General features: G+C 36.1%; 3 protein-coding genes and 1 long non-coding RNA gene across 9 annotated transcripts; 3 read left to right on the plus strand and 1 right to left on the minus strand.

Annotated features, from left to right (window-relative positions):
* Positions 1-960: 960 nt before the first annotated feature.
* LOC133317800 (serine acetyltransferase 1, chloroplastic-like) lies at positions 961-2336 on the plus strand. Its single transcript, XM_061519689.1, has one exon. The coding sequence runs from the start codon at positions 1001-1003 to the stop codon at positions 2078-2080; it is 1080 nt and encodes a 359-aa protein (XP_061375673.1). The 5' UTR covers positions 961-1000; the 3' UTR covers positions 2081-2336.
* Positions 2337-3890: 1554 nt separating this feature from the next.
* On the minus strand, positions 3891-5862 carry LOC133317817 (uncharacterized). 3 transcript variants are annotated; one of them, XR_009752374.1, is made up of 4 exons: positions 5493-5862; positions 5189-5275; positions 4751-4921; positions 3891-4352 (listed from the first exon to the last, which is right to left on the minus strand). It is a non-coding gene; the product is annotated as an uncharacterized LOC133317817 (long non-coding RNA). The 3 variants fall into 3 exon arrangements; XR_009752372.1 differs by having other exon boundaries at positions 3891-4921; XR_009752373.1 differs by having other exon boundaries at positions 3891-4986.
* Positions 5863-6685: 823 nt separating this feature from the next.
* LOC133317784 (pentatricopeptide repeat-containing protein At3g06920-like) lies at positions 6686-12376 on the plus strand. Of its 4 annotated transcripts, none has more exons than XM_061519673.1 (4): positions 6686-6797; positions 7152-9999; positions 10560-10746; positions 12263-12358. In XM_061519673.1, the coding sequence occupies exons 1-2, from the start codon at positions 6695-6697 to the stop codon at positions 9821-9823; spliced, it is 2775 nt and encodes a 924-aa protein (XP_061375657.1). In that variant the 5' UTR covers positions 6686-6694; the 3' UTR covers positions 9824-9999; positions 10560-10746; positions 12263-12358. The 4 variants fall into 4 exon arrangements, with proteins under 4 accessions (XP_061375657.1, XP_061375658.1, XP_061375659.1 ...); XM_061519674.1 differs by having other exon boundaries at positions 10601-10746; XM_061519675.1 differs by having other exon boundaries at positions 10691-10746.
* Positions 12377-14060: 1684 nt separating this feature from the next.
* On the plus strand, positions 14061-21827 carry LOC133317819 (cytochrome P450 71D10-like). Its single transcript, XM_061519713.1, has 2 exons — positions 14061-14963; positions 21207-21827. Exons 1-2 carry the CDS (start codon positions 14061-14063, stop codon positions 21825-21827), a joined length of 1524 nt encoding a protein of 507 aa, XP_061375697.1.
* Positions 21828-22212: the final 385 nt, after the last annotated feature.

Consider the following 22212-nt stretch of genomic DNA (forward strand, 5'->3'; position numbering starts at 1 on the left):
AAATTTCGACGAAATTTTTTTTTATCAAAAAGTTTAACGAAAATGTTTCTGTCGAAAACTTTCGCCGAAATTTGAAATCTGTAAAGAATTTTGATGAAATTTTTTTCCGTCAAAGAATTTCGATGAAAATGTGTTTCGTCGAAAATTTTTATGAATATATTTTTTTGTGAAATATTTTTACGAAATTTAGATTCAGTAAAAAAAATTGACAAAAAAAATATTCCGTCAAATTTTTTTACCGATATGTTTTTAGTCACAAATTTGATGCAAATATTTTCCATAAAAAATTTTGACGTAATTGTGATTTTGTTTTTCACATAATGAGTATGGGTTAAGTTTTGGGTTAGTGGGTCAATATTAAAACGAGTCAGATCTAAAATTGACCCAAATAAAAGTGGGTCAGTATTTAAACCAGTTCAAAAAATATGGGTATTTATGGGTCGAGTCAAGGTCGGATCAAGGGCAAGACAAGTGAACCAGTTTTTTTACACACCCCTATACATAATTGTATGACATTTTCCCCTTAAACATATAAGTTATCGGAAGAGGAAAAGTTTCCTTATATATATAATCTCATTACGTTATTACCTCAATATGAATTTGATATTAGTTCAAGGATAATCCTAAATAGATCATTATTAAATAGATAAACAATTAAAATTTACTTAAAGTTTTTATTTTTATTTTTTTACCATCTTAGTTTTTTTTCCCTAACATTATTTTAAAAACTTTTGGATTTAGGCCCCTCTCTTTATCAAAAAATACAAAATAAAAAGCAACACTTTTTAGTTTTTAATGATATATGTGAACAAATAAAACAAAATTTATACGTATGCTTATAATTAATTAAATCAAATTTAAAAAATAACTATTTTTTAACATATTCTGTACCTTTTACATTCTTTATATATTGAAGGAGTAGTACATCGTCTCTTCAGTTTCCTTAGCCTTAACATTTCTTTCAAACTATTTTCCCAGAAAATCTTGCAATTTTCCCACCATGAAAGCTATGGTGAGAGGGTGCTCCCTCACTTCCCTCGTCACTCCAACACCAAAACTCTTTGTTGGCCATCCTTTCTCTCCTCTGCGCTTCAAGTCTATGGCTTCTTGCGTTGATGCTTCAAGGTCCCAAACCCATGAACAAGATCATTCAAGAATCTCGCGACCCAGTTTCGCCGATCGTGTTCCCTCCTTACCCATTTGCAAATATAGGGTTAACACCCTGCACACTCGTTCGGTTACAGAGGAAGTTGAAGTGGATGAGGCTGAAGGCGATGTGTGGGTGAAGATGCAGGACGAAGCCAGATTCGATGTCACTTCGGAACCGATTTTGTCTAGTTACTATCAAAATTCCATTTTGTCTCATGAATCGTTGGAAAGCGCGTTGGCTAATCACCTTGCTATGAAATTGAGCAGTTCAAGCCTTCAAAGTGGGACCCTTTGTGATCTTTTTGTGGGAGTTTTGGAAGCTGATCAAAACATCATGGATGCTGTGAAGAATGATCTGAGAGCAGTTAATGAAAGAGACCCTGCTTGTATAAGCCATGTTCATTGTTTCTTGAATTTCAAAGGCTTCTTGGCATGCCAAGCTCATAGGGTGGCTCACAAATTTTGGTTAGAGGGTAGGAGGGTTTTGGCAGTCATGATTCAGAATAGGGTTTCTGAAGTTTTTGGAGTAGACTTTCATCCAGGAGCTAAGATTGGAAGTGGGATTTTGCTGGATCATGCAACTGGGATTGTGGTGGGAGAGACTGCTGTGATTGGAAATGATGTGTCAATTTTGCATAGTGTGACATTGGGAGGCACTGGTAAGGTATGTGGTGATAGGCACCCTAAGATTGGTGATGGGGTGTTGATAGGTGCAGGGTCTTGTATTTTGGGGAATATTAAGATTGGTGATGGGGCTAAAATTGGTGCTGGTTCTGTGGTGATAAAGGAAGTGCCTCCAAGGACTACTGTTGTTGGGAATCCAGCCAAGTTGATTGGAGGGAAGAACAATCCCATTAAACTAGATAAGATTCCTAGCTTGACCATGGATCATACTTCACATTTTTCTGATTTTTATGATTATTGTGTTTAGAGTTTAATGTCAAGCATGTTTTACAGTTTATGTTTAGAACTTTTTAAGTAATTTTGATTGGGGGTTCTTGTTTGTTATGTAAGAGAGAATCGTAGTTCTCCTACAAACAATAACAAACGAAAATAATAAGAGCGTGCCCTTAGGAACATGATATTAGATATGCTGAGCAGTGCTTGTGTTGTTGTATGGTGCTAGAACCACCCTTTAATACATATTACATGAATTTCGCATCTGCAGCTTTCATTTTCCTATACTTCTTGGTGTGTGGCATGCGCTGAATCAGTGGGTTGCGGATAAAATTAATGTAGATTATAGCCCATGAAAATTTGTTTGGATGCCTTCAATGAGTAGAACACTAGTCAGAATTTATAATTTTCAGATTGCTTTTGTTCAGTAACTGATAGGTTTAATTGTTTATATTTTCACTTTTTTTTTACATAAAACAAGTATAAGACTTGGTGTGTTGTAAGAATTAGAAAAGCAAGTTATCTGAATTTCAACACCAAACAATTAAAAGAGTTTGGGACCACTGAAAAGAACCATACCCCAACTGAGGGGTGTATTGTATTAAGATTTTAAAGTATATTAATTGATTGTTTTCAAATTTTTCTTAAAATACTCAATTGAAAATATACACATGATATATAGTTAGAAAACTCTCATCACATAGAACAAAAACCTTTCAAGATTTTCAAAATTAATAGAAAAAAATTTCAAAAGAAATTTTATCATAAACTTTAGATTTTATATGCAAATTTTGAATTATTTTTAATGAATAAAAAAATTATGGGTCTTATAATCATATATGCATAACTCTGATACCAAATGAAGAAGATAATTTTCAACTTATTGATCAAAACCAGGAGCAGTAACGAGAAGATGCTAATGCATGGAGGGCTAGTATAGATATGTAGAGAATTTCGTTACTTTTTTCAATGCTGTCAAGCTCGAGTTTCTATAAAAAAAAACGGAAAGGGGTAGTAGAAACGTCAAACTTAGAAACGACACGAAACATAATGTTTTTACTTTCTACTACTTAAGGTCAAGATACAAGACACAAAATTATATATATGCATGTAAAAAAAATATCACATAATGAACATGTGTGTTGAACAACTTATCTATCTAAAAAGAAAAATTATTTTTGATAATCAATCATCAAAATTATAAACAGTGAAAACTAACAAGTAATAGATAATCAATCTGCTCTGACTGCTTGGTACACTCTATAGATTTTGTATCATCGCTCATTAAGATATAATTCAACTTCTTTTAATGCACACAATGATCCAAAAACACAAAACGATTCTCTTAGCATAACTTATAATAAAATTGTAGCTTTATAAAACATAATTATAAAAAGCGTACATGTAGAGAGAAAAAAATACATTGACTCTAGTTTTTTTTTGTTTTTTGGGTTATATGACATTTGTTACAGGTACAAGACGTATTGTATTATTGTATGTAATTATAATTCTTATATAAACTAGTTCTCGAGCATCAACGAGTTAAAATGCTCATAAAGTGAGTATGATGCATGGTACAATTGGTTAATAAATAGACAATCAACTTCCATCGCATATTTGTCATGTGCCATAAGGTGAAAGGTGCTAATCTACATAATGTCTTAGACCAATGCATTTCATAAAGTGTTGTTATGTAATAGTTGTTAAAATTTTGAGTACGCTAATCCATGTAATTTTTTATAATACACCACGTGAATTAATACTTTGTATAATGACAAATCACATGGATAATTTATCTCATATTGATAATTTATATCAACATCAATGAATTAAAATTTGAAGATTTTTTTGTTGCATATATAAAAGAAGTTACTAATACATTGTAGGGTAACTAAAAAAATACATGTGATTTCAGAATTCTATTAACTTCGGCTCCGAAGAGACTTGCTTGCTTTTGAGGCTAAGACCATTGCCTTGGCTCTTGTGCTCATCAACATTAAATCTTGCACTGCACGACGCTGATGTTGCCTAACCTTTTCCAGTGAGCAAGCATAATTGCAGCGACTTGGAGGAACAACTCGGTAAACACCAGTGCTTGCAAGGATATAAATATCTTTCTTCTTGTTTTCACCAAATGAAAAGATGTAGCCTAAAGCTGGAAGGGAGCTTCCAGGTATGGTGTCATATTTTACAGGAGAATCATTTGCACAATTGAAGGGAATTCTGTTAGTGCTGAAATTCCCATTATTTTCTTGTTCTTCAGTGGCTGTCCATATTGCACCCGCAAATAGATCTCCATACAAATTCTTGAAATCCAGTGATTAAGAATAAGTAACATAACAGCTGATACTATATTACATAGATAGAGGTCATTATTTGTTCTTACAGAGTCAAAAGAAAGCACATAATGATAAGGATGTTTAGTGAAAATTTTTAAATAAAATATTTTGTTCCATTCTCAGTCAAACTGTAAAAAGCTTGTTTACTTTCCATACAATTCAGCAACATTATAAAATCTATAGATACATCTCTATAATTGGATAACATACATTGATGCCTAAAAAAAAAAAGACATGCACACTCACCAAAAGCATCCAAATCCAATTTCATATAGTAAATATCAATTTCAGCATTTCCAAGTGCAACAGTTTCAAAGATAACGTACAACTATGAAAGATTTTCAAATAGTCTAGCGGTGGACTACCTTAGTTATGTATTTCCAAAGATACTGTACAACTATTTCAAGCTTCCATTTAGGTACACTGAAAATCTGCAGCCATTCTCATGAAAATCAAAAGGAACTATTAGCCACAAGATAACACCCTTACACCAATGATCTTGCAGGTCACACTTTCACCAATGCCGCCCCTTGCTGCTGTAAACATAAACAAGATATCTTTCTCAGCTTCTTTGAACAAATAAGGTAGGACTACGCTTCAGCTGAGACATGAATAATGAAAATAGTTTAGCTAAAGTTCCCCAATTTTGAAGGAGCATATTTTCATTTTATTGTCTAACAAATTTATACTAGAAGTGAATTGAATAATGAAAATAGTTTAGCTAAAGTTCCCCAATTTTGAAGTAATTTTTTTGGAACATCTTGTTCTCATTAACTACAGAAAAATGTCGGTAAGCCATGTACCTTGCCATTCCCATACCACGTTTGATCACCCTTCACCAACTTTGGATAGTGATCTACTCGAGAATCTTCTTGAACCAATTCTTCTACCTGTATCCCAAACAAAGTTACCACAGAAATGATGATTCATTGAGTTAATTGTAAAAATCCATGGAAATATTTTACTTTAATTGCAGTACAAAGTGATTTCATGAACAGAAGCTCCACAAATAGTTGGGTTCAAAGATTGCACCCTTCATCAATTAATATGTGGAATGAGAAAGAAATTAAAAACCAACTGCATAATACAGAAAGACGATAGACTTACTTTGCCATCTGAGCAATTGGTCCACTGCATAATACAGAAAGACACATACGCAAGTGCTCGAAAGTTTGTCACGGATTTCACCGTGGATCTGCTCCACCTGAGGACTCATCTGCAAGTTGGTGGCCATGGTTGCCGGCGATTACGTCTCCCCCAACAAAACCCCGGCGAGAATTGATCTTCCGACAGAAACCCTAGCTCGTGGATTAGGCGAAGATCTCCGCGAGATGCATAGCCGTGGAAGAGTGCGGCGGAGGCGGCGGCAGAAAGCGACGGCGGGGAAGAGTGCGGCGGAGATGGACAGCGACAATGGGAGGCGGCGGCCACGGCAGTATAGTGAGAGAGAGAAAAGGGAAAAGAGAGGGAGAAGGGACAGAGTGAAGGGAATAAAGAAGACTATATATACCTTGAATCAGGATCGTCAGATGAGATTTTCAATTTAACGATTAGATTAGTGGTCGTAACATTGATTGTAACATTTTTTGGTTGTTACAATATCCTATATATACATGAAGCGTCCAAAATTAAAAGGGTGACGTGAACAATACTTATAAAGAGATAAAAAGAAATACAAATATTTTTTATGTTAAACACTTTAAAAATAAATCTAAATATGGAAATAAATTTGGATTTTATAAATAAATATTTATATAATTGCTTGCAATTTGTTCTTATACTTTTGAAATTTTTTAGTGCTTATAGGGAGAAATTAAAACAATACATAATAATTGGATTTAAGGCTAGGACTGTGATTTTTATTACTACCCATTTTTTCTTTTGAAATTTGTAATTTTTTTTTTTAGACATGTAAAACCTATTTTTGATCTGCTTCAATCTTGCTCGCAGGTTAATTTTCCTTTTTCACGTCTTGAAAAGGATCATATACTCATTTCAAGTCAAAATCCCAAGTTTTGTTAGGTCAAGAAACAAAAGATGCACAATTGTTTGTACCAAAATAAAAAAATGAAAAAAAATGCACAGTCGCTGTTTTTTTTTTTTTTGTGTGGTAAGCTCACAGTTGCTGTTTTTATTATTGGGCCATAGAACAAGAAATGAGATGGCTTAATTAATACAAATGAAAAAAAATGTTTTAATTTTTTTAACATTTTTATAAAAAAGAAAAATGTTAAACGCTCCTAGTTATGTAGTGCTTCCCTTGTACGTATCATCGCGATAGCATTAGCTTCTCTACAACACACAGAAACATGATGTCGCTGAAACTGCAGAAGCGGCTGGCATCAAGCGTGCTCAAGTGCGGAAGAGGGAAGGTTTGGCTTGACCCCAATGAAATCTCCATGGCCAATTCTCGTACGCACTCCCATTCTTTCTCAGTTGTTTATTAACTTTTTTTGTTGTTGTTTATTATATAATCTCTGTTTTTCAATTCACTCGTACGATTTTTTTTATTTTTTTTTTGGTTTTGTTTTCATAGGATCTTAATCTTGTTATTTGTTAGGCTTTTAATGTAATTGCACCGGATTATTCCCTTTCCTATCACTAGAATACAGTGTGCTTGAGCGCATGAAGATTGTCTCAAGGGGCCAAGTTTTTTTTTTTTTTTTTTCCAATTTTAATGAAACATTATCATCGTCCTTATTATCATATACTCCTTTCAGGGTTGCAATTTGAAATCTTATTATTCTTATTTAATTTTGGTTGCAGTTCTGAAGTTGCGCTTTGTTCTTGAATTTCAGAAAATAGACCCATTATCCAAGGAGTTCTCATCGTCCTCTTCAAATGGGTCTCCTTATGGGAAAGTTAATTCCTTTGTGGATGATACCTACCAAGACAGTGCAACAAAAGTGGAGGGTATGAGAAAGTCAGTTCAAGATGTATGTCGGGTGTTGGACACTGGTCCTTGGAGACCTGCCCTTGAGGATGCTCTCAACTCGTTTGATGAAATTCCTCAACCAGAATTGGTTGTTGGGGTAATAAGGAGGTTGAAGGATGTGAATTTGGCATTGCATTATTTTAGGTGGGTGGAGGGGAAAACTGAACAAGCACATTGCCCAGAAGCCTACAATGCACTTCTCATGGTTATGGCTAGGACCAGAAACTTGGACTACTTGGAACAGATTCTTGGGGAAATGAGTATGGCTGGATTTGGACCATCTAATAATACTTGTATTGAACTGGTTGCTAGTTTTGTTAAGTCGCGGAAGCTAAGAGAAGCTTTTGGTGTTATTGAAACAATGAGGAAGTTCAAGTTTCGCCCTGCTTTTTCGGCTTATACGACACTGATTGGTGCCCTCTCTGCAGCTCATGAAGCTGATCTCATGCTCACTCTTTTTCATCAAATGCAGGAAATAGGTTATGAAGTAAGCATACATTTGTTTACTACACTTGTTCGAGTGTTTGCCAGGGAGGGTCGCATTGATGCTGCTCTTTCCTTGCTGGATGAGATGAAGAGTAACTCGTTTGATGCTGACCTTGTCCTCTATAATGTATGCATAGATTGTTTTGGCAAAGTTGGTAAGGTGGATATGGCCTGGAAATTCTTTCATGAAATGAAAGCACAAGGGTTGGTGCCTGACAACGTGACATATACTAGCATGATTGGGGTTCTTTGCAAGGCTGAGAGGTTGGATGAAGCTGTTGAGTTGTTTGAAGAATTGGATCTCAACAGAAGTGTTCCTTGTGTTTATGCTTATAACACCATGATTATGGGTTATGGTTCAGTTGGGAAATTTGATGAAGCATACAGTTTACTTGAGAGGCAAAAGGGAAAGGGATGTATACCTAGTGTAATTGCATATAATTGCCTTCTGACTTGCCTAGGAAGAAAGGGTAAAGAAGAGGAAGCATTGAGAATCTATGAGGAAATGAAAAAAGATGCAGCACCCAATCTTGCAACCTACAATATTTTAATTGACATGCTTTGCAAGGCAGGAGAACTCGAAGCTGCTCTAAAAGTTCAGGACGCCATGAAAGAGGCTGGCTTATTCCCTAATATCATAACTGTAAATATAATGATTGATCGGCTATGTAAAGCTCAAAGGCTTGATGAAGCTTGCTCCATATTTTTAGGATTGGATCATAAAGTTTGCACCCCTGACACATTTACATTTTGTTCACTTATTGATGGCTTGGGCAGACATGGCAGGGTGAATGATGCCTATAAGCTTTATGAAAAGATGTTAGATTCTGATAAGACTCCGAATGAAGTGGTATATACATCCCTTATTAGGAACTTCTTCAAATGTGGTAGGAAGGAGGATGGTCACAAAATTTACAAAGAGATGTTGCATAGGGGCTGTTCTCCTGATCTGATGCTCCTTAATACTTACATGGATTGTGTTTTCAAAGCTGGTGAAATTGAGAAGGGAAGGGCTTTATTTGAAGAAATTAAGGCTCACGGGTTAGTTCCTGATGTTCGGAGCTACTCAATTTTAATTCACGGTCTTGTGAAAGCAGGTTTTTCCAAAGAAACATATAAATTGTTTTATGAGATGAAAGAAAAAGGACTGCATTTGGACACCCGTGCTTACAACACAGTTATTGATGGATTCTGCAAGTCTGGTAAGGTCAATAAAGCTTACCAACTGTTGGAGGAAATGAAGACAAAGGGTCTCCAACCTACTGTTGTAACTTATGGTTCTGTCATTGATGGACTTGCTAAAATTGACAGGCTCGATGAAGCATATATGTTATTTGAAGAAGCAAAATCAAAAGGTGTTGATTTAAATGTAGTTATCTACAGCAGTCTTATTGATGGGTTTGGGAAGGTGGGAAGGATTGATGAAGCATATTTAATTTTGGAGGAGTTGATGCAGAAAGGTCTGACCGCAAACGCATACACATGGAATTGCTTACTTGATGCATTGGTGAAAGCTGAGGAGATTGATGAAGCTCTGGTCTGCTTTCAGAACATGAAAAGCTTGAAATGTTCTCCAAATGAAATAACATACAGCATTATGATAAATGGTCTTTGTATGGTCAGAAAATTTAATAAGGCCTACGTGTTCTGGCAAGAAATGCAGAAACAAGGGTTAAAACCCAATACTATCACATACACCACCATGATTTCAGGACTTGCAAAGGCTGGAAACGTTCAAGAAGCGAAAGGCCTCTTTGAGAGATTTAAGGCAAGTGGGGGCATACCTGATTCAGCTTGTTATAATGCAATGATAGAAGGACTATGCAGTGCCAATAAAGCAATGGATGCATATACACTTTTTGAGGAAACTCGGCTGAAAGGTTGTCGTATACATAGCAAAACATGTGTTGTTCTTTTAGATGCATTGCATAAGGCGGACTGCCTTGAGCAGGCAGCTATTGTTGGTGCTGTCTTAAGGGAGATGGCAAAGTCTCAACATGCTACAAGATTCTCTTGAGAACAGGTTGTGTGTGTTGTACTGGTACTGGAATAGAAGTCTGGCTTCTGGACCATAATAAGTGGTGGTCTTTTCAGTAAGTGCTTGCCTTATTACACCTTCCCATTGACTGATCAGGCAATTTGCGAGGCAAAGCAAAAGATTTCTAATGTCACCAGTTCTTTGATAACTCGAAGGTAATTCTTACAAATTAAAATAGTTATTCAGGTTCTAGAATATTTGACAGCTTCATGCAAATGAGTTTCGAAGTGTTATTATTCTACACTTGTTCTAACTCTTATGAAGTTTAGTGTGGGTTTCAGAATTATTTTTTTCATGCGTGATGGTCTTCCTGGGAAAGAATATATATAACTTCATTCGTCTGTGTGTTTCCATGTTTGCCACATTTTTTAAAATATTTTGCCAGATTGTAATATTCTGTATTGAGTAGATTACTGGATTTCCAGGCAATATATTTTATGGTTAAAAACAAGACATTTAATCATTATGCATGGTGTATATCCTATGTTCATATTCTCAAGTCACCCTTGTAACTTAATTGACTTTATGCTTTGAGTTTGAGGCATGAGTATAGAGGTCCTAAACTAGCGAGTAGAACTACGTTGACATCATTACCAGCATGGATTCTATGAGTCAGTGGATTCTGGGCTTTCATTATTGTTCAATTTCGAAAACATAGTCATGATTGATTTTAAAGGGTATTATTAATGTGTTTACAAATTTTATTGCAAGGAAGTCCCTAATCGAATTCCCTCCTTGTATTTTTCATTCATGAAGGATATTTACTCTTTTCATTTGGATTCCTAAGCCACTGACCCTAAATAGTTTGGGATAAAAGTGTTGTTGATATTGACGTTGATGTTGAAGGATATTTACTCAAATTTGACTGCCAATGGACAGTCTTCAGCTGTCTTAACTATGAGGTAATTCTAAGTTGGATGCCAATTTTTGACTAGTCTCTATCATTTGTCAACTGCTTTTGAATAACTCATTTTCACACCCTCTTAATTTTGTTGAGAATTAATTGAAACTACAGGAAAATGTGGCTAGGTTTGCATGATGTTATTGGAATATAATGATTATTGGCATCATGTGATGCTTTTGTATTTAAAAAAAAAAATTATTTCAATGGCTGTAATACGAAGTGGTAATTAGCATTTTGCTGTTTTATCATCATGGCCTTATTTAATGATTGAATAACCTGCCATTTTCTTTCATATCCTTACATGTGATATTGATATATCGTCGAAATGCAATGGGTTGTACTGGTCTGGGAGATCTTTGCAGAACACTCGACCTGACATTCAAATTTTTAACAGAAAGATAATCTCCTTATTCTCTTGATATCCTTTATGATACAAGGGTGGGATTGCAAATAACTATATTCCTTTTAGTTATTTATTTCATCAGAGGGTGGGTTTCCGGGCACTTCTTTTTGTCTTTAATTTTTTTTCCCTTAATTATTCTTAATTTATTTAAAGTCAAATTTGTTTTTATTTATGCTTTTTCTATTATTGTCTATTCATATTTCTTGTCAGTTGTGATTTAGTGTTGTTTTTTTTTTAAAAAGAAAGACATGACAATATTTTGAAATATTATTATATAATAATATTATTTTTTATAAAATAAAAGTAAATTTGATTTTCAAATTATCTTTCAATAAATATATTATTGAATTTTTTTAATACTGTGAAATAATTTTTTAGTAAAAAAATATTATGCCACAACCCAATGGGTGCAGCTCAGTTGGTAACTTGGCGCTGAGTTAGTGGGGTTGGATATGTGTTCGATTCCCGCTGAATGCATTCTTGGGGAGGGGGCTGAACCTTTAGCCATCACTGTTCCCCCGCACTCCGGATTAGTCCCATAGCCGGCTCAAAGAGTCGAAGCTCGTGGGGATACCGGAGGGAGCCAACTCGTCTCAAAGAGATAATTAGGGTTGGGTAACTCCAAAAAAAAAAATATTATGCCACGTAATTAAATATAATTTACACAGCAAAAGTTAAATGTTCACTCAAAACAATTTGATATTAAATTAGGTATTAAATCAATTAATGATAGTTTTCATTTTGAATGAACATTTTGCAACTTGATTATTAAATTTTGAATGAAAATTTACACAGCAAAAGTTAAATGTTCAGATCAGTTTACTCCCGGTGTAGCTAATTCATCTTTGTGATATGGTTAAATGTTAACCTACTTGGACTACCAAAAAAAAAAATGTTAACCTACTTGTGTCAGAACTAAGGAATTTGCAAGTTTTCCTGAGTGGCTTGTTGGTTTGGAGAATGTCTTCAGCCACAAGTTCTTCGGTTGGAATCTAACATATAAAAAGGAATTTCGAAGTATATTTTTTGGTAGCATGAAATCAAGTCATTAGACGTTCTTTTATTATAAATTTTGTTTGAATAGATTTATAATCGTTTCAAATTATTGTAGGTTGCAAGATTGGGTGCTACATCTTTTTTCATTTCTTCAGGTTCTCAATGCTTCCTCTACTTTACCCTTTCTTCCTAGGCAAGTCAGAAGGCAATTATATGCAATTACACTAGGTATACATTCCTTTCCCTTTTGCCTCTCAAGTAAACTGTATGCTTCATCAAATTTCCCAACTGAACCATAACCCATAATCATGGTGTTATAAGCATAAACACAAGGAACACTTCTGTTGAGATCAAACAACTCCACAGCTTCATCTAACCTCTCAACTTTGCAAAGAACCCCAATCATGCTAGTATATGTCACGTTGTCAGGAAGCAACCCTTGTGCTTTCATTTCATGAAAGAATTTCCAGGCCATAACCACCTTATAAACTTTGCCAAAACAATCTATGCATACATTATAGAGGACAAGGTCAGCATCAAACGAGTTACTCTTCATCTCATTCAGCAAGGAAAGAGCATCAATGCGGCCCTCCCTGGCAAACACTCGAACAAGTGTAGTAAACAATGGAGATAAACAGGAACGTGAAGAGAAACAGAGCTGACCAACAGCAAGAGGTTAGTTCTCTGTAAACATCGAAATGAGGTGCTCTTATATTATTTGAAAAGCAAAATATTTGTACAAACGCTACCAAAAGATGAATAACCTTCTCCTTTGTCTAACTAATGTGCCATTGATGCAGTCACCTTGCTATGAAATTGAGCAGTGCAAGCCTTCCAAGTGGGACCCTTTGTGATCTTTTTGTGGGAGTTTTGGAAGCTGATCAAGACATCATGGATGCTGTGAAGAATGATGTGAGAGCGGTTAATGAAAGAGACCCTGCTTGCATAAGCCATGTGCATTGTTGCTTGAATTTCAAAGGCTTCTTGGCATGCCAAGCTCCTAGGGTGGCTCAACGATAATATTGTAATTTTTGCATTTTTATTTTATTTTAATTGCATTAGGGTTAGTGAACATCTTATAAAATAATGTTTTAGATCCAAGTTTATTTATTTATTGGCTGTTGACTTTCCTGTTATACAGATAATTAACTTTGAGAACCATAGTTTCTCTTTTCAAATCTCATTTTATATATAACCATTTTTCGGTGTATTGATTTGGCATCAGAATTTATTTGAATTATTCACAAAAATATACAGGAAATTTACAGTTTATTTAATTAAATAGAAGTCTATGGAGATAAAGTCAATAAGTATCATTTTCTACGAAATGGTGAGCTGGTTCAGTTGATTAAAAAAATTTAAAATTTTATTTCTAAGATTTGAATTTGATTATGTTCATTAACAATTTTTTAAATCAAAGACTTGTTATTCATAACTTATAACCTCTCTATCTTTTGGTTAGCTTCCTACATAAATAAAAATTAGAATGGACAAATTCAAAATCAATGGTTCCATCCCATGTCACTAGTACAAGACAGGCCACAAGAAAAAAAAATGTCTATATATAAAGTTTCAAGAAGAAAAAATTAGAGCAAGTCCTGAAAAAAAATGTCATGTTAAACGTAATAACCGATCGTATTCTTTCTGCGAATATTATTTTAATTACAATTATGTTACAAATTATCATTTATCTTAGATATCAATTTATATTAATTTACTTTCACAAATCATAGATTATAACTTCTCTGAGAGAAAAAACTCAGCGTTGAAAATGGCCTCACGTGCTAGCCTGTTATTTAATGTTGATTACTGTGTGACCAGTTTCTCATTAGATGTTTTTCCTCTAGATTTACTCATTTCAGCATCAAGCTGCAGATTACTTATTCATGTTGACTTCGTTTTCCATTGCAATCATGGGGTTGGAGGTTCATATTTTCCTGTCCACAATCCTTCCTCTCTTCCTCTTTGTGTTCATGATAATCAACATAATTTGGAGATCAAAAACCAAGAACTCAAACTCCAAGTTACCACCAGGACCAAAGAAACTACCTCTCATAGGGAATATCCACCATCTAGGAACTCTGCCTCATCGCTCCCTAGCAGGATTGGCAAATCAATATGGCCCTCTCATGCATATACAGCTTGGTGAGCTTTCCTGCATAGTGGTATCTTCACCACAAATGGCCAAAGAAGTGATGAAAACACATGATATCAACTTTGCAAATAGGCCTCATGTGCTTGCTGCAGAAGTAATCACTTATGGTAATAAGAGCATGAGCTTCAGTCCACATGGAACTTATTGGAGGCAGATGAGAAAGATTTGTGCAATGGAGCTACTAGCACCCAAGCGTGTTGAGTCCTTCAGGTCAATTAGGGAAGAAGAGTTGTTAAATCTTGTCAAGGAGATATCCTTGAATGCAGGGTCGCCTATGAATCTCAGTAAGAAGATTCATTCATTGGCATATGGAATAACATCACGAATTGCTTTTGGTGCAAAATCCAAGGACCAACAAGTTTATATAGATCTTATGAAAGATCTCTCAAAGGTTGTTGCAGGGTTCTCTCTTGCTGATCTATATCCTTCCATTGGAGTTCTTCAAGTTCTTACTGGGATTAAGACTAAAGTTGAGAAGATGCATCGAGAAATAGATAGGATACTTGAAAACATTGTAACAGATCACAGAAACAGAATTTTGGAGACAGAAGCTGTTGGTGAAGAAAATGGGGAAGATCTAGTTGATGTTCTTTTAAGGCTTCAGAAGAATAGTGACCTCGAACATCCTCTATCTGACAGTATTGTCAAAGCAACCATTTTGGTTAGTATGTTTTTGTTAAAAATCCATGCAAAATTGCCATATATTTTCTGTATTTTTGCTTGGTTAACAATTGTTTGATGCAGACAAAGTAGGATATACTAGTCTTGAACATCTTTTATAGTATTGTCAAAGCAATCATTTTTTTTTTTCTCAGTATTGCACCTATAGAAAACCTTGCGAAATTTCAAGATCTTGGTTTTATCTCTATACTTATACACACGTTGCCACTGGGTGCAAGCCTTTGAGCTTATAAGTAGTGCTCAATCTCCTCAAGCCTAGTTATTTTATCCCTACCAGGTCTATATCCTTCGTTCTGGTACGAAACCATAAAACATCATGGTCTTACCTCATCAACATTTATTCAATTTTAATAATGTTACTTTCAAACTCCTCATCTTTAAGACAATCCTAAGATCATCACCAATCTCCATATTGTGTGCTAACCCTTTCGTTAGGCACACAGCCTTTTAGAGACTATTTTCTCAATGATCCATTATCACCCCTTACCTCTTATCTCACCTGTCTATTAACACCAGGTTTTTTTTCCTTTCTTTTTTCTCATGTCCTATCATTACAAGGCTGTTTATAATAAATCTCACAAAATTTTCTATTTCGTGAACTAGTCTTTTCATTACAACTTTGAACCCTTTCTAAGTTTTCGATCTAATATTAGTCATTTTTCTAATATTACTGTCCACATGTGCTTTAGTACATCAGCCTTCTCACTGATAATATCCTATCCTATTTAATTGTACATCAGTTTTGTCACTGATGATACCATTCCATTGAAACATCAGTGCATCAGTCTTTCCACTGATAATACCAACTACATTTATAATAGACCATCAGTCCTTTCACCGATGACCCTATCAGTCTTTACACTGATAATACAATCCTTACCTAAACTTTTAATTAGATATTAGTCCTTTCACTAATATCGTGCACCAATCCTTTCACTAGCATGCACATCAGTCCTTCCACTGATGATTTTATCAGTCCTTTCACTGATTTCACATATCAGTCCTTTCACTGACATGGCACACCAGTCCTTTCACTGATGATTTTATCAGTCCTTTCACTGATTTCACATATATCAATCCTTTCACTGACATGGCACACCAGTCCTTTCACTGATGATTTTATCAGTCCTTTCACTGACATGGCACACCAGTCCTTTCACTGATGATTTTATCAGTCCTTTCACTGATTTCACATATATCAGTCCTTTCACTGATGACATGTTTTCATCATTCAATGGTACATTAGCCCTTTCACTAACCATACCATCTTCACTCTCACTTCATGACTTACTTTTTAAGGAATTATTCCTTTTTAAAAACAAATTTTTATCTGGGTGCTTCCAAGAGTCACTGCTCTTAGGAATTATTCCATTAAGAAAGCCCCGTATCCACTTATTCTCCTATTTAGAGAATTTCTTCGCTAATAATTCACATCCATCTTAAATGCAATTTCATATAACATAAACTCACAAGAACAATCATTTTCACACCCTCATGCAATAGTCTTTTATTCTTTGCCTCAATACATTAACATACAATCAGGCATAACTATGCATGTTATCAGACTACTTTTCTTTGTTATACCTTCACCTCCTAATGGTTTTTAGCCGTAAGCTAAACCTAGAGGTTTACAGTTTGGTTCATAATTCTAGCTTTCCATTTCATTAATTCTTTTGTTAACTTTAACTTTTGTGGTTATAGAGCCTACGCTCCACTTGATCAGACTAACGTCAAATCTGTCAATTCAACACAATGTTCACTCTCACAGACATTGCATGCATCATCAAGAATACATCACTCACATGCATGCATTACACTTTATGCAACAACATGTCTATCATCATTACACTGGGTGGACAATTCACAAGAAAGAAATTTTCAAATCATACCTTCAACTTGCCTGAGAGTTTCCTCCCCATCATGTGGCTCTAAGGTATAATCTTGACCTCCTACTCGAGATCCAACAATTGCGTGTACATTTGAAATCCGATCAGTCCTAGTAGGACATACATTAGCAAAGTAACCCAGTTGGCCACATTTGAAGCACGACTTTGTTTCGTACCAACATGTGCCTCTATGTGTCTTCCCGCAGGTGTCACATTTAGACAGGGGGAATTCACTCACAACTGTCTCTCCTTGGTTTCCTTTTCTCTTAAATTTATCATCAGATTGCTTCGCTTGCAATTTCTTCTTTCCATTCTTGTCATCTATTTTCTTATTCTTTTCTAAAGTAGAGTCAGTTGCTCCACTAGCACCTGACGCTTGTGTCCCAGAAGACTTCTTGCTCTTTACCACATTATAAACTTCTTCTACTCTCCGGCATTGGTTCACAAACTTGCTAAACTCTCGGATATCACAATTAGACATCTTCCGAGACATTTTCTCATTCAGACCCCATTGAAATTTAGAGGTCATCTCGGCCGGAGTAAGTAAGGCTCTCCCATAATTAGCATATTTCACCAATTCGTTGAATTTAGCAAAATATTGGTCAATTGACATCGACCCTTGCTTTAGATCATTGTACTCGTTCTGCTTCTGCTCCCTAGCCTCCCTAGGGAAGTAGTTGTCCAAGAATAACGTCTCGAACAACCGCCAGGTGATTTCCCGGCCTTCAGCTTCTAAGGGCTGCACTGTATTGGTCCACCAATCCTCAGCTTCCTCTTCCAGCATATACACGGAGTAGACCAACTTCATTGCATCAGGGCATCTCATCATCCTGAAGATCTTCTCCATTGCCTGGAGCCATTTTGCTGCCGTCGTTGGTTCATAGCCTCCCTTAAAGGAAGGTGGTTTGTGTTTTCGAAAGGTCGTCAGTCTCCTTTCTTCAGTTCCATGTTCAGCAAAATGCTCAACACGTGGTTGACAAACCTCAACATGTTGACTATGACTATCAGTATGGTGACTACCCTCACCCTCATTGTTACCCATTACACCCTCTTCTTGTAAAAGAGGTGGAGAAGGCGTGGCAGTGTGAGGAGGAGGAGTGGGTTGCCGGTTTGCAGGTCTGGCACCCCTCAACGTCCTTAACTCGGTCATCATTGCGGCCATGGCAGTCCGCGAGTCTTCATTTGTTTTCATTAGATTCTCATTGGCTTGCCTGCTAGCAGCCAACTCCCTCTGAACGGCTGCAAGAGCTTCAGCCACGGGATCAGGCTGTACGCCCGTTGCCCCACGGCCACTTCTAGGCCTCACAAGAGCAGCCAAAACAGTGTCTGGCTGAGCATTGACATTCGATGTTTCAGGGTTATTCCGGTTCCTCGTCATGTCACTACACATGTTACACACAGAAATGAGTTGATCAGGCTCATACTTAGTGATCACAAGTGCAATAATCATAAAGAGTACCAAAACAACTATAAAGCATCAAACACTAAGCATACTCAACAATAGCTAACAGTTATTCCCTACGAAACTGCTTTGATACCATAAAATGTAACACCCCGTTCTAGAACCGGATTGTTATCATTGCGTACGACATTAAGCGCAGTTACAATCACATTGGTTCAATTAGAAAACCGGATAAATTTTTCCTTTTTAAACAAGCCGGATTTAAATAACCAAGTGCGTGATCATAACTATATATACTTCGCGGAATAGTGGGACTAAACTTAATATTATATTCCCATTCTACTTGACAATACATCGTTAAATGTCTTCATCACTTTAATTATCAAATTAATTCTAAACTCCTTTTATGATTCCCATCTTCTACTATGTTATAGGATTCTTCATTAGCTACGCGTGGGTTCAAACCGCGCTCAAATCGGAGCACCGTAGCCAAAGTTATGCATTTTCTAAGAAAAGGGTGTGAAACCTCCAGAACCCCCGCGCCCGCAGCGTGAGATCCACGCTCGGAGCGTGGGAAAACAGAAAGTTGGCGCCCCAAGCGTGAATCTGGCGCCCCAAGCGTGGATGCTACTGTCTGATCTCGTAATTTGGCGCCCCAAGCGTGAATTGGGCGCCCCAGGCGCCATCCACAGGGCTGGGTGACCCAAAACAAGGTCATTTAGCCTACCTATGGTTTTCCACTCATAATTTGAGCTATACTCACTCAAATTACACCATTTTGGTCTCTATGGAAAGCTAAGAGGAATGTCTACCACTTCCATAGAGACATCAAATTCCAATTCCATCACATTGGGTATGAAAATTGGTCAAACGGACAGGATGTATTTGTTTTCTCAACATTTCCCAATTTAGCACTAGGTACCTAATTTAGTTTCCAGTTCAACAATCCAATACTTAATGAACATACATATATTAAACTCAAAGTACTCATCAATTACACATCATGTTCATTACAATTCATGGAACTTAGCTAACAAAACACTATGATCATTCCCTTGGCTCTCATCAACAAAAGAGATGACCAAAGGCATGAGCATAGGCTAAGTCCATTCCAATATACAATTCATACATCTATCAATGGTCTATGAATTACAATCCTATACATGTGAGCTACAAAACAACATGTACAATCTCAAAAGAAATGCCACATTTCATGCATAATCCAGATATGGCCACTTGCCACCAGAGGCTCCTGCAGCATCCTTACCTGAAAGGGGGTCCCCACAACACGGGGTGAGATATACGAATATATCCAGTAAACCAGGGGTCCTTGGAGCATCTCTCCACCCCACAGTTCCATATCAGTGTAATAGCAATAACAATAATAATGCAGTAAATACATATCTATGCAAAGTGCAACACATCTCCAGGAGAAATCCCTCGAGCTCTCAAGCTGTCCTAAGGAAACTCAGATGCAAATAGTCCTACTGGCCAGCTAACTACCAAGTATGATTTACGCATCGTCATGCAACATACCAACATAGGGAAACACCATCCTATGCCACACCAAATGCATACACATACGTATAACAAAGCATTACACTATTTTATTGCATTTATATACACAATCACAACCTCTACCCTTTCAGGGCTTGGTAGAACAGTCAAGGGAATTACACCCAAGGTCCGAAGGCTTACCTCAAGCTTTAGCCAACCTTTGTTCCCACCAACAGTTTCTGCAACCAGTTACAATTATCCACTCACCAAACAAAACCTACACAAGGTTTTATGCAATTAACACATATTGCATCCAATCACATCTCATAGCTATCAACCAAGCTATACAATTCATATCAAACATAAGCATGAACTTACCTATCCAATGGAGCTAATCAAGCTCCATAGCTTGCTCCAATGGTTGGTCTCTCAAGGTTGGTCCAATTGCCTCAATCCTAGACAACACCAAGGCATAATCAACAACCAACCAAACCATTTATTACAAAGCAAGAAATCTAATCTCTAAGTGTCATATTCTTGCCATTTTCCAAATATACTCACTTAGCTATCTAAGCTCATTTTCACCGAATAAATGTCGTTCCTAGCATTTTTCACAACATGCTCTAAGCTCCATTCTTCCTAGAACATAGCTAATTTAACAACATTTCATCAAAAACCCTAAAACACTATTCATAAACCCTAACTCATGCAATTTTCCATGAAAATAAGGTTCAAGGGGTAGAATCTTACCACCAATGGTTGCACAACCAAGCAAGGAGCGCTCCTCAAGCTCCCATGGAGGTAGAAATTCCCAAAACCCCAAAATCTCACAAAGGGCCGAATTTTTGAGAGGCAATATCTCTCTCCACAATGCTCCCCACTCAAAACTAAGCTAGGATTATGAAAGAGGGAAAGATTTAGAGTGATTTAGGCTTTTGAATCACCCAAAACGGTTGGGATTTGCTCCCTCCTCTCCCTCTTCTTCTCTCTCCCTTTCTTCTTCTTTTTCTTCTTCTTCTTCTTCTCTATTTTCTGGCGTCGACGGGTTTGGGGAGGAAATTGGGTTCCTTTAGTTACTTTATCACTTAACATAGGTTAAGTGGTAACATGTGGGTATTAGTTCGCCTATCTATTCAACTCCATTAATTACCAAAATTTACCCAAAAGTCTGGAATTTTATTCTAAGAATATTTATAATTTTATTTTTATATTTTGGGCACTTTCGCCAGTATCCATTTATACCCCTTAATTTTCACTGAGTACGCTTTTTAACTCCAAAGTGACTCAGATTCATTTCATTAAGCCTTATACTTAATTTTACTCACTAAAACATGCTTAATTATTTAACTACATGTAATTTGCTAATTAATTAGGTTAGGGATATTATAAACTCTTGGTGATTATTTTACATAATGTAATGCCCCAAGATATCTTTCAGGACATTTTCAGTGCTGGAAGTGACACTTCATCAACAACAATCGATTGGGCAATGTCAGAACTGGTGAAAAACCCAAGGGTGATGGAGAAAGCACAAATGGAGGTAAGAAGAGTATTTGATGGGAAAGGATATGTGGAAGAAACAAGTATTCATGAACTGAAATACTTGAGATCAGTTATCAAAGAAACCTTGCGTCTACATCCACCTATTGCATTGTTGCTTCCAAGGGAATGCAGTGAAAGATGTGAGATTAATAGGTATGAGATACCACCCAAGAGCAAGGTCATTGTTAATGCATGGACAATTGGGAGGGATCCTAACTATTGGATTGAAGCTGAGAAATTTTATCCAGAAAGGTTCCTTGATAGCTCAATTGATTACAAAGGTGCAGAATTTCAATTTATCCCATTTGGTGCTGGAAGAAGGATTTGCCCTGGCATCACATTTGGCATTGTTAATGTTGAAATTTCACTTGCAAATTTGCTTTTCCATTTTGATTGGAAGATGGCAAAAGGAGACATGCCTGAAGAGCTTGATATGACCGAATCCTTTGGCTTGTCAGTAAAAAGAAAACAGGATTTGCAGTTGATTCCTATCATTTATCACTCAGCTACGAGTTAAGGGCTTAAGGCCAAATTGTAGAAACTTTTGTGTGTACTCCCTGTCAGACATTGGCCATAATAATACCTCATCAAGCCCTTATTTTATGAATAATTGATGTGTCATCCTCTCTTTTTTTAAAAGAAGTTGAAATGGCTAGTGTGTTTTTTAGTGGCTGTGAAAAAGAAACTTAAAAAAGAAGTATGTGAATATTTTACTTGACAAGATTTAAAATTCTAATATGATAATTATTTTAAGGAAAAAGTGTTTCTAGATAAAGTTATCTCCTCGTATTACGATGGTATTTTGGGATCTTAAAAAAAAAATAGTATATTTTAAAAAATTTACTTTCCAAAACACAATGTATTATTAATGGGAAAAGGTTATAATTATAGCTTTTTTTTCT

The sequence above is a fragment of the Gastrolobium bilobum genome, unplaced genomic scaffold (assembly GCF_033153095.1).
Source record: "Gastrolobium bilobum isolate Gb01-03AN ecotype WA unplaced genomic scaffold, APGP_CSIRO_Gbil_v1 utg1481, whole genome shotgun sequence".
NCBI classification, from domain to species: Eukaryota; Viridiplantae; Streptophyta; class Magnoliopsida; order Fabales; family Fabaceae; genus Gastrolobium; species Gastrolobium bilobum.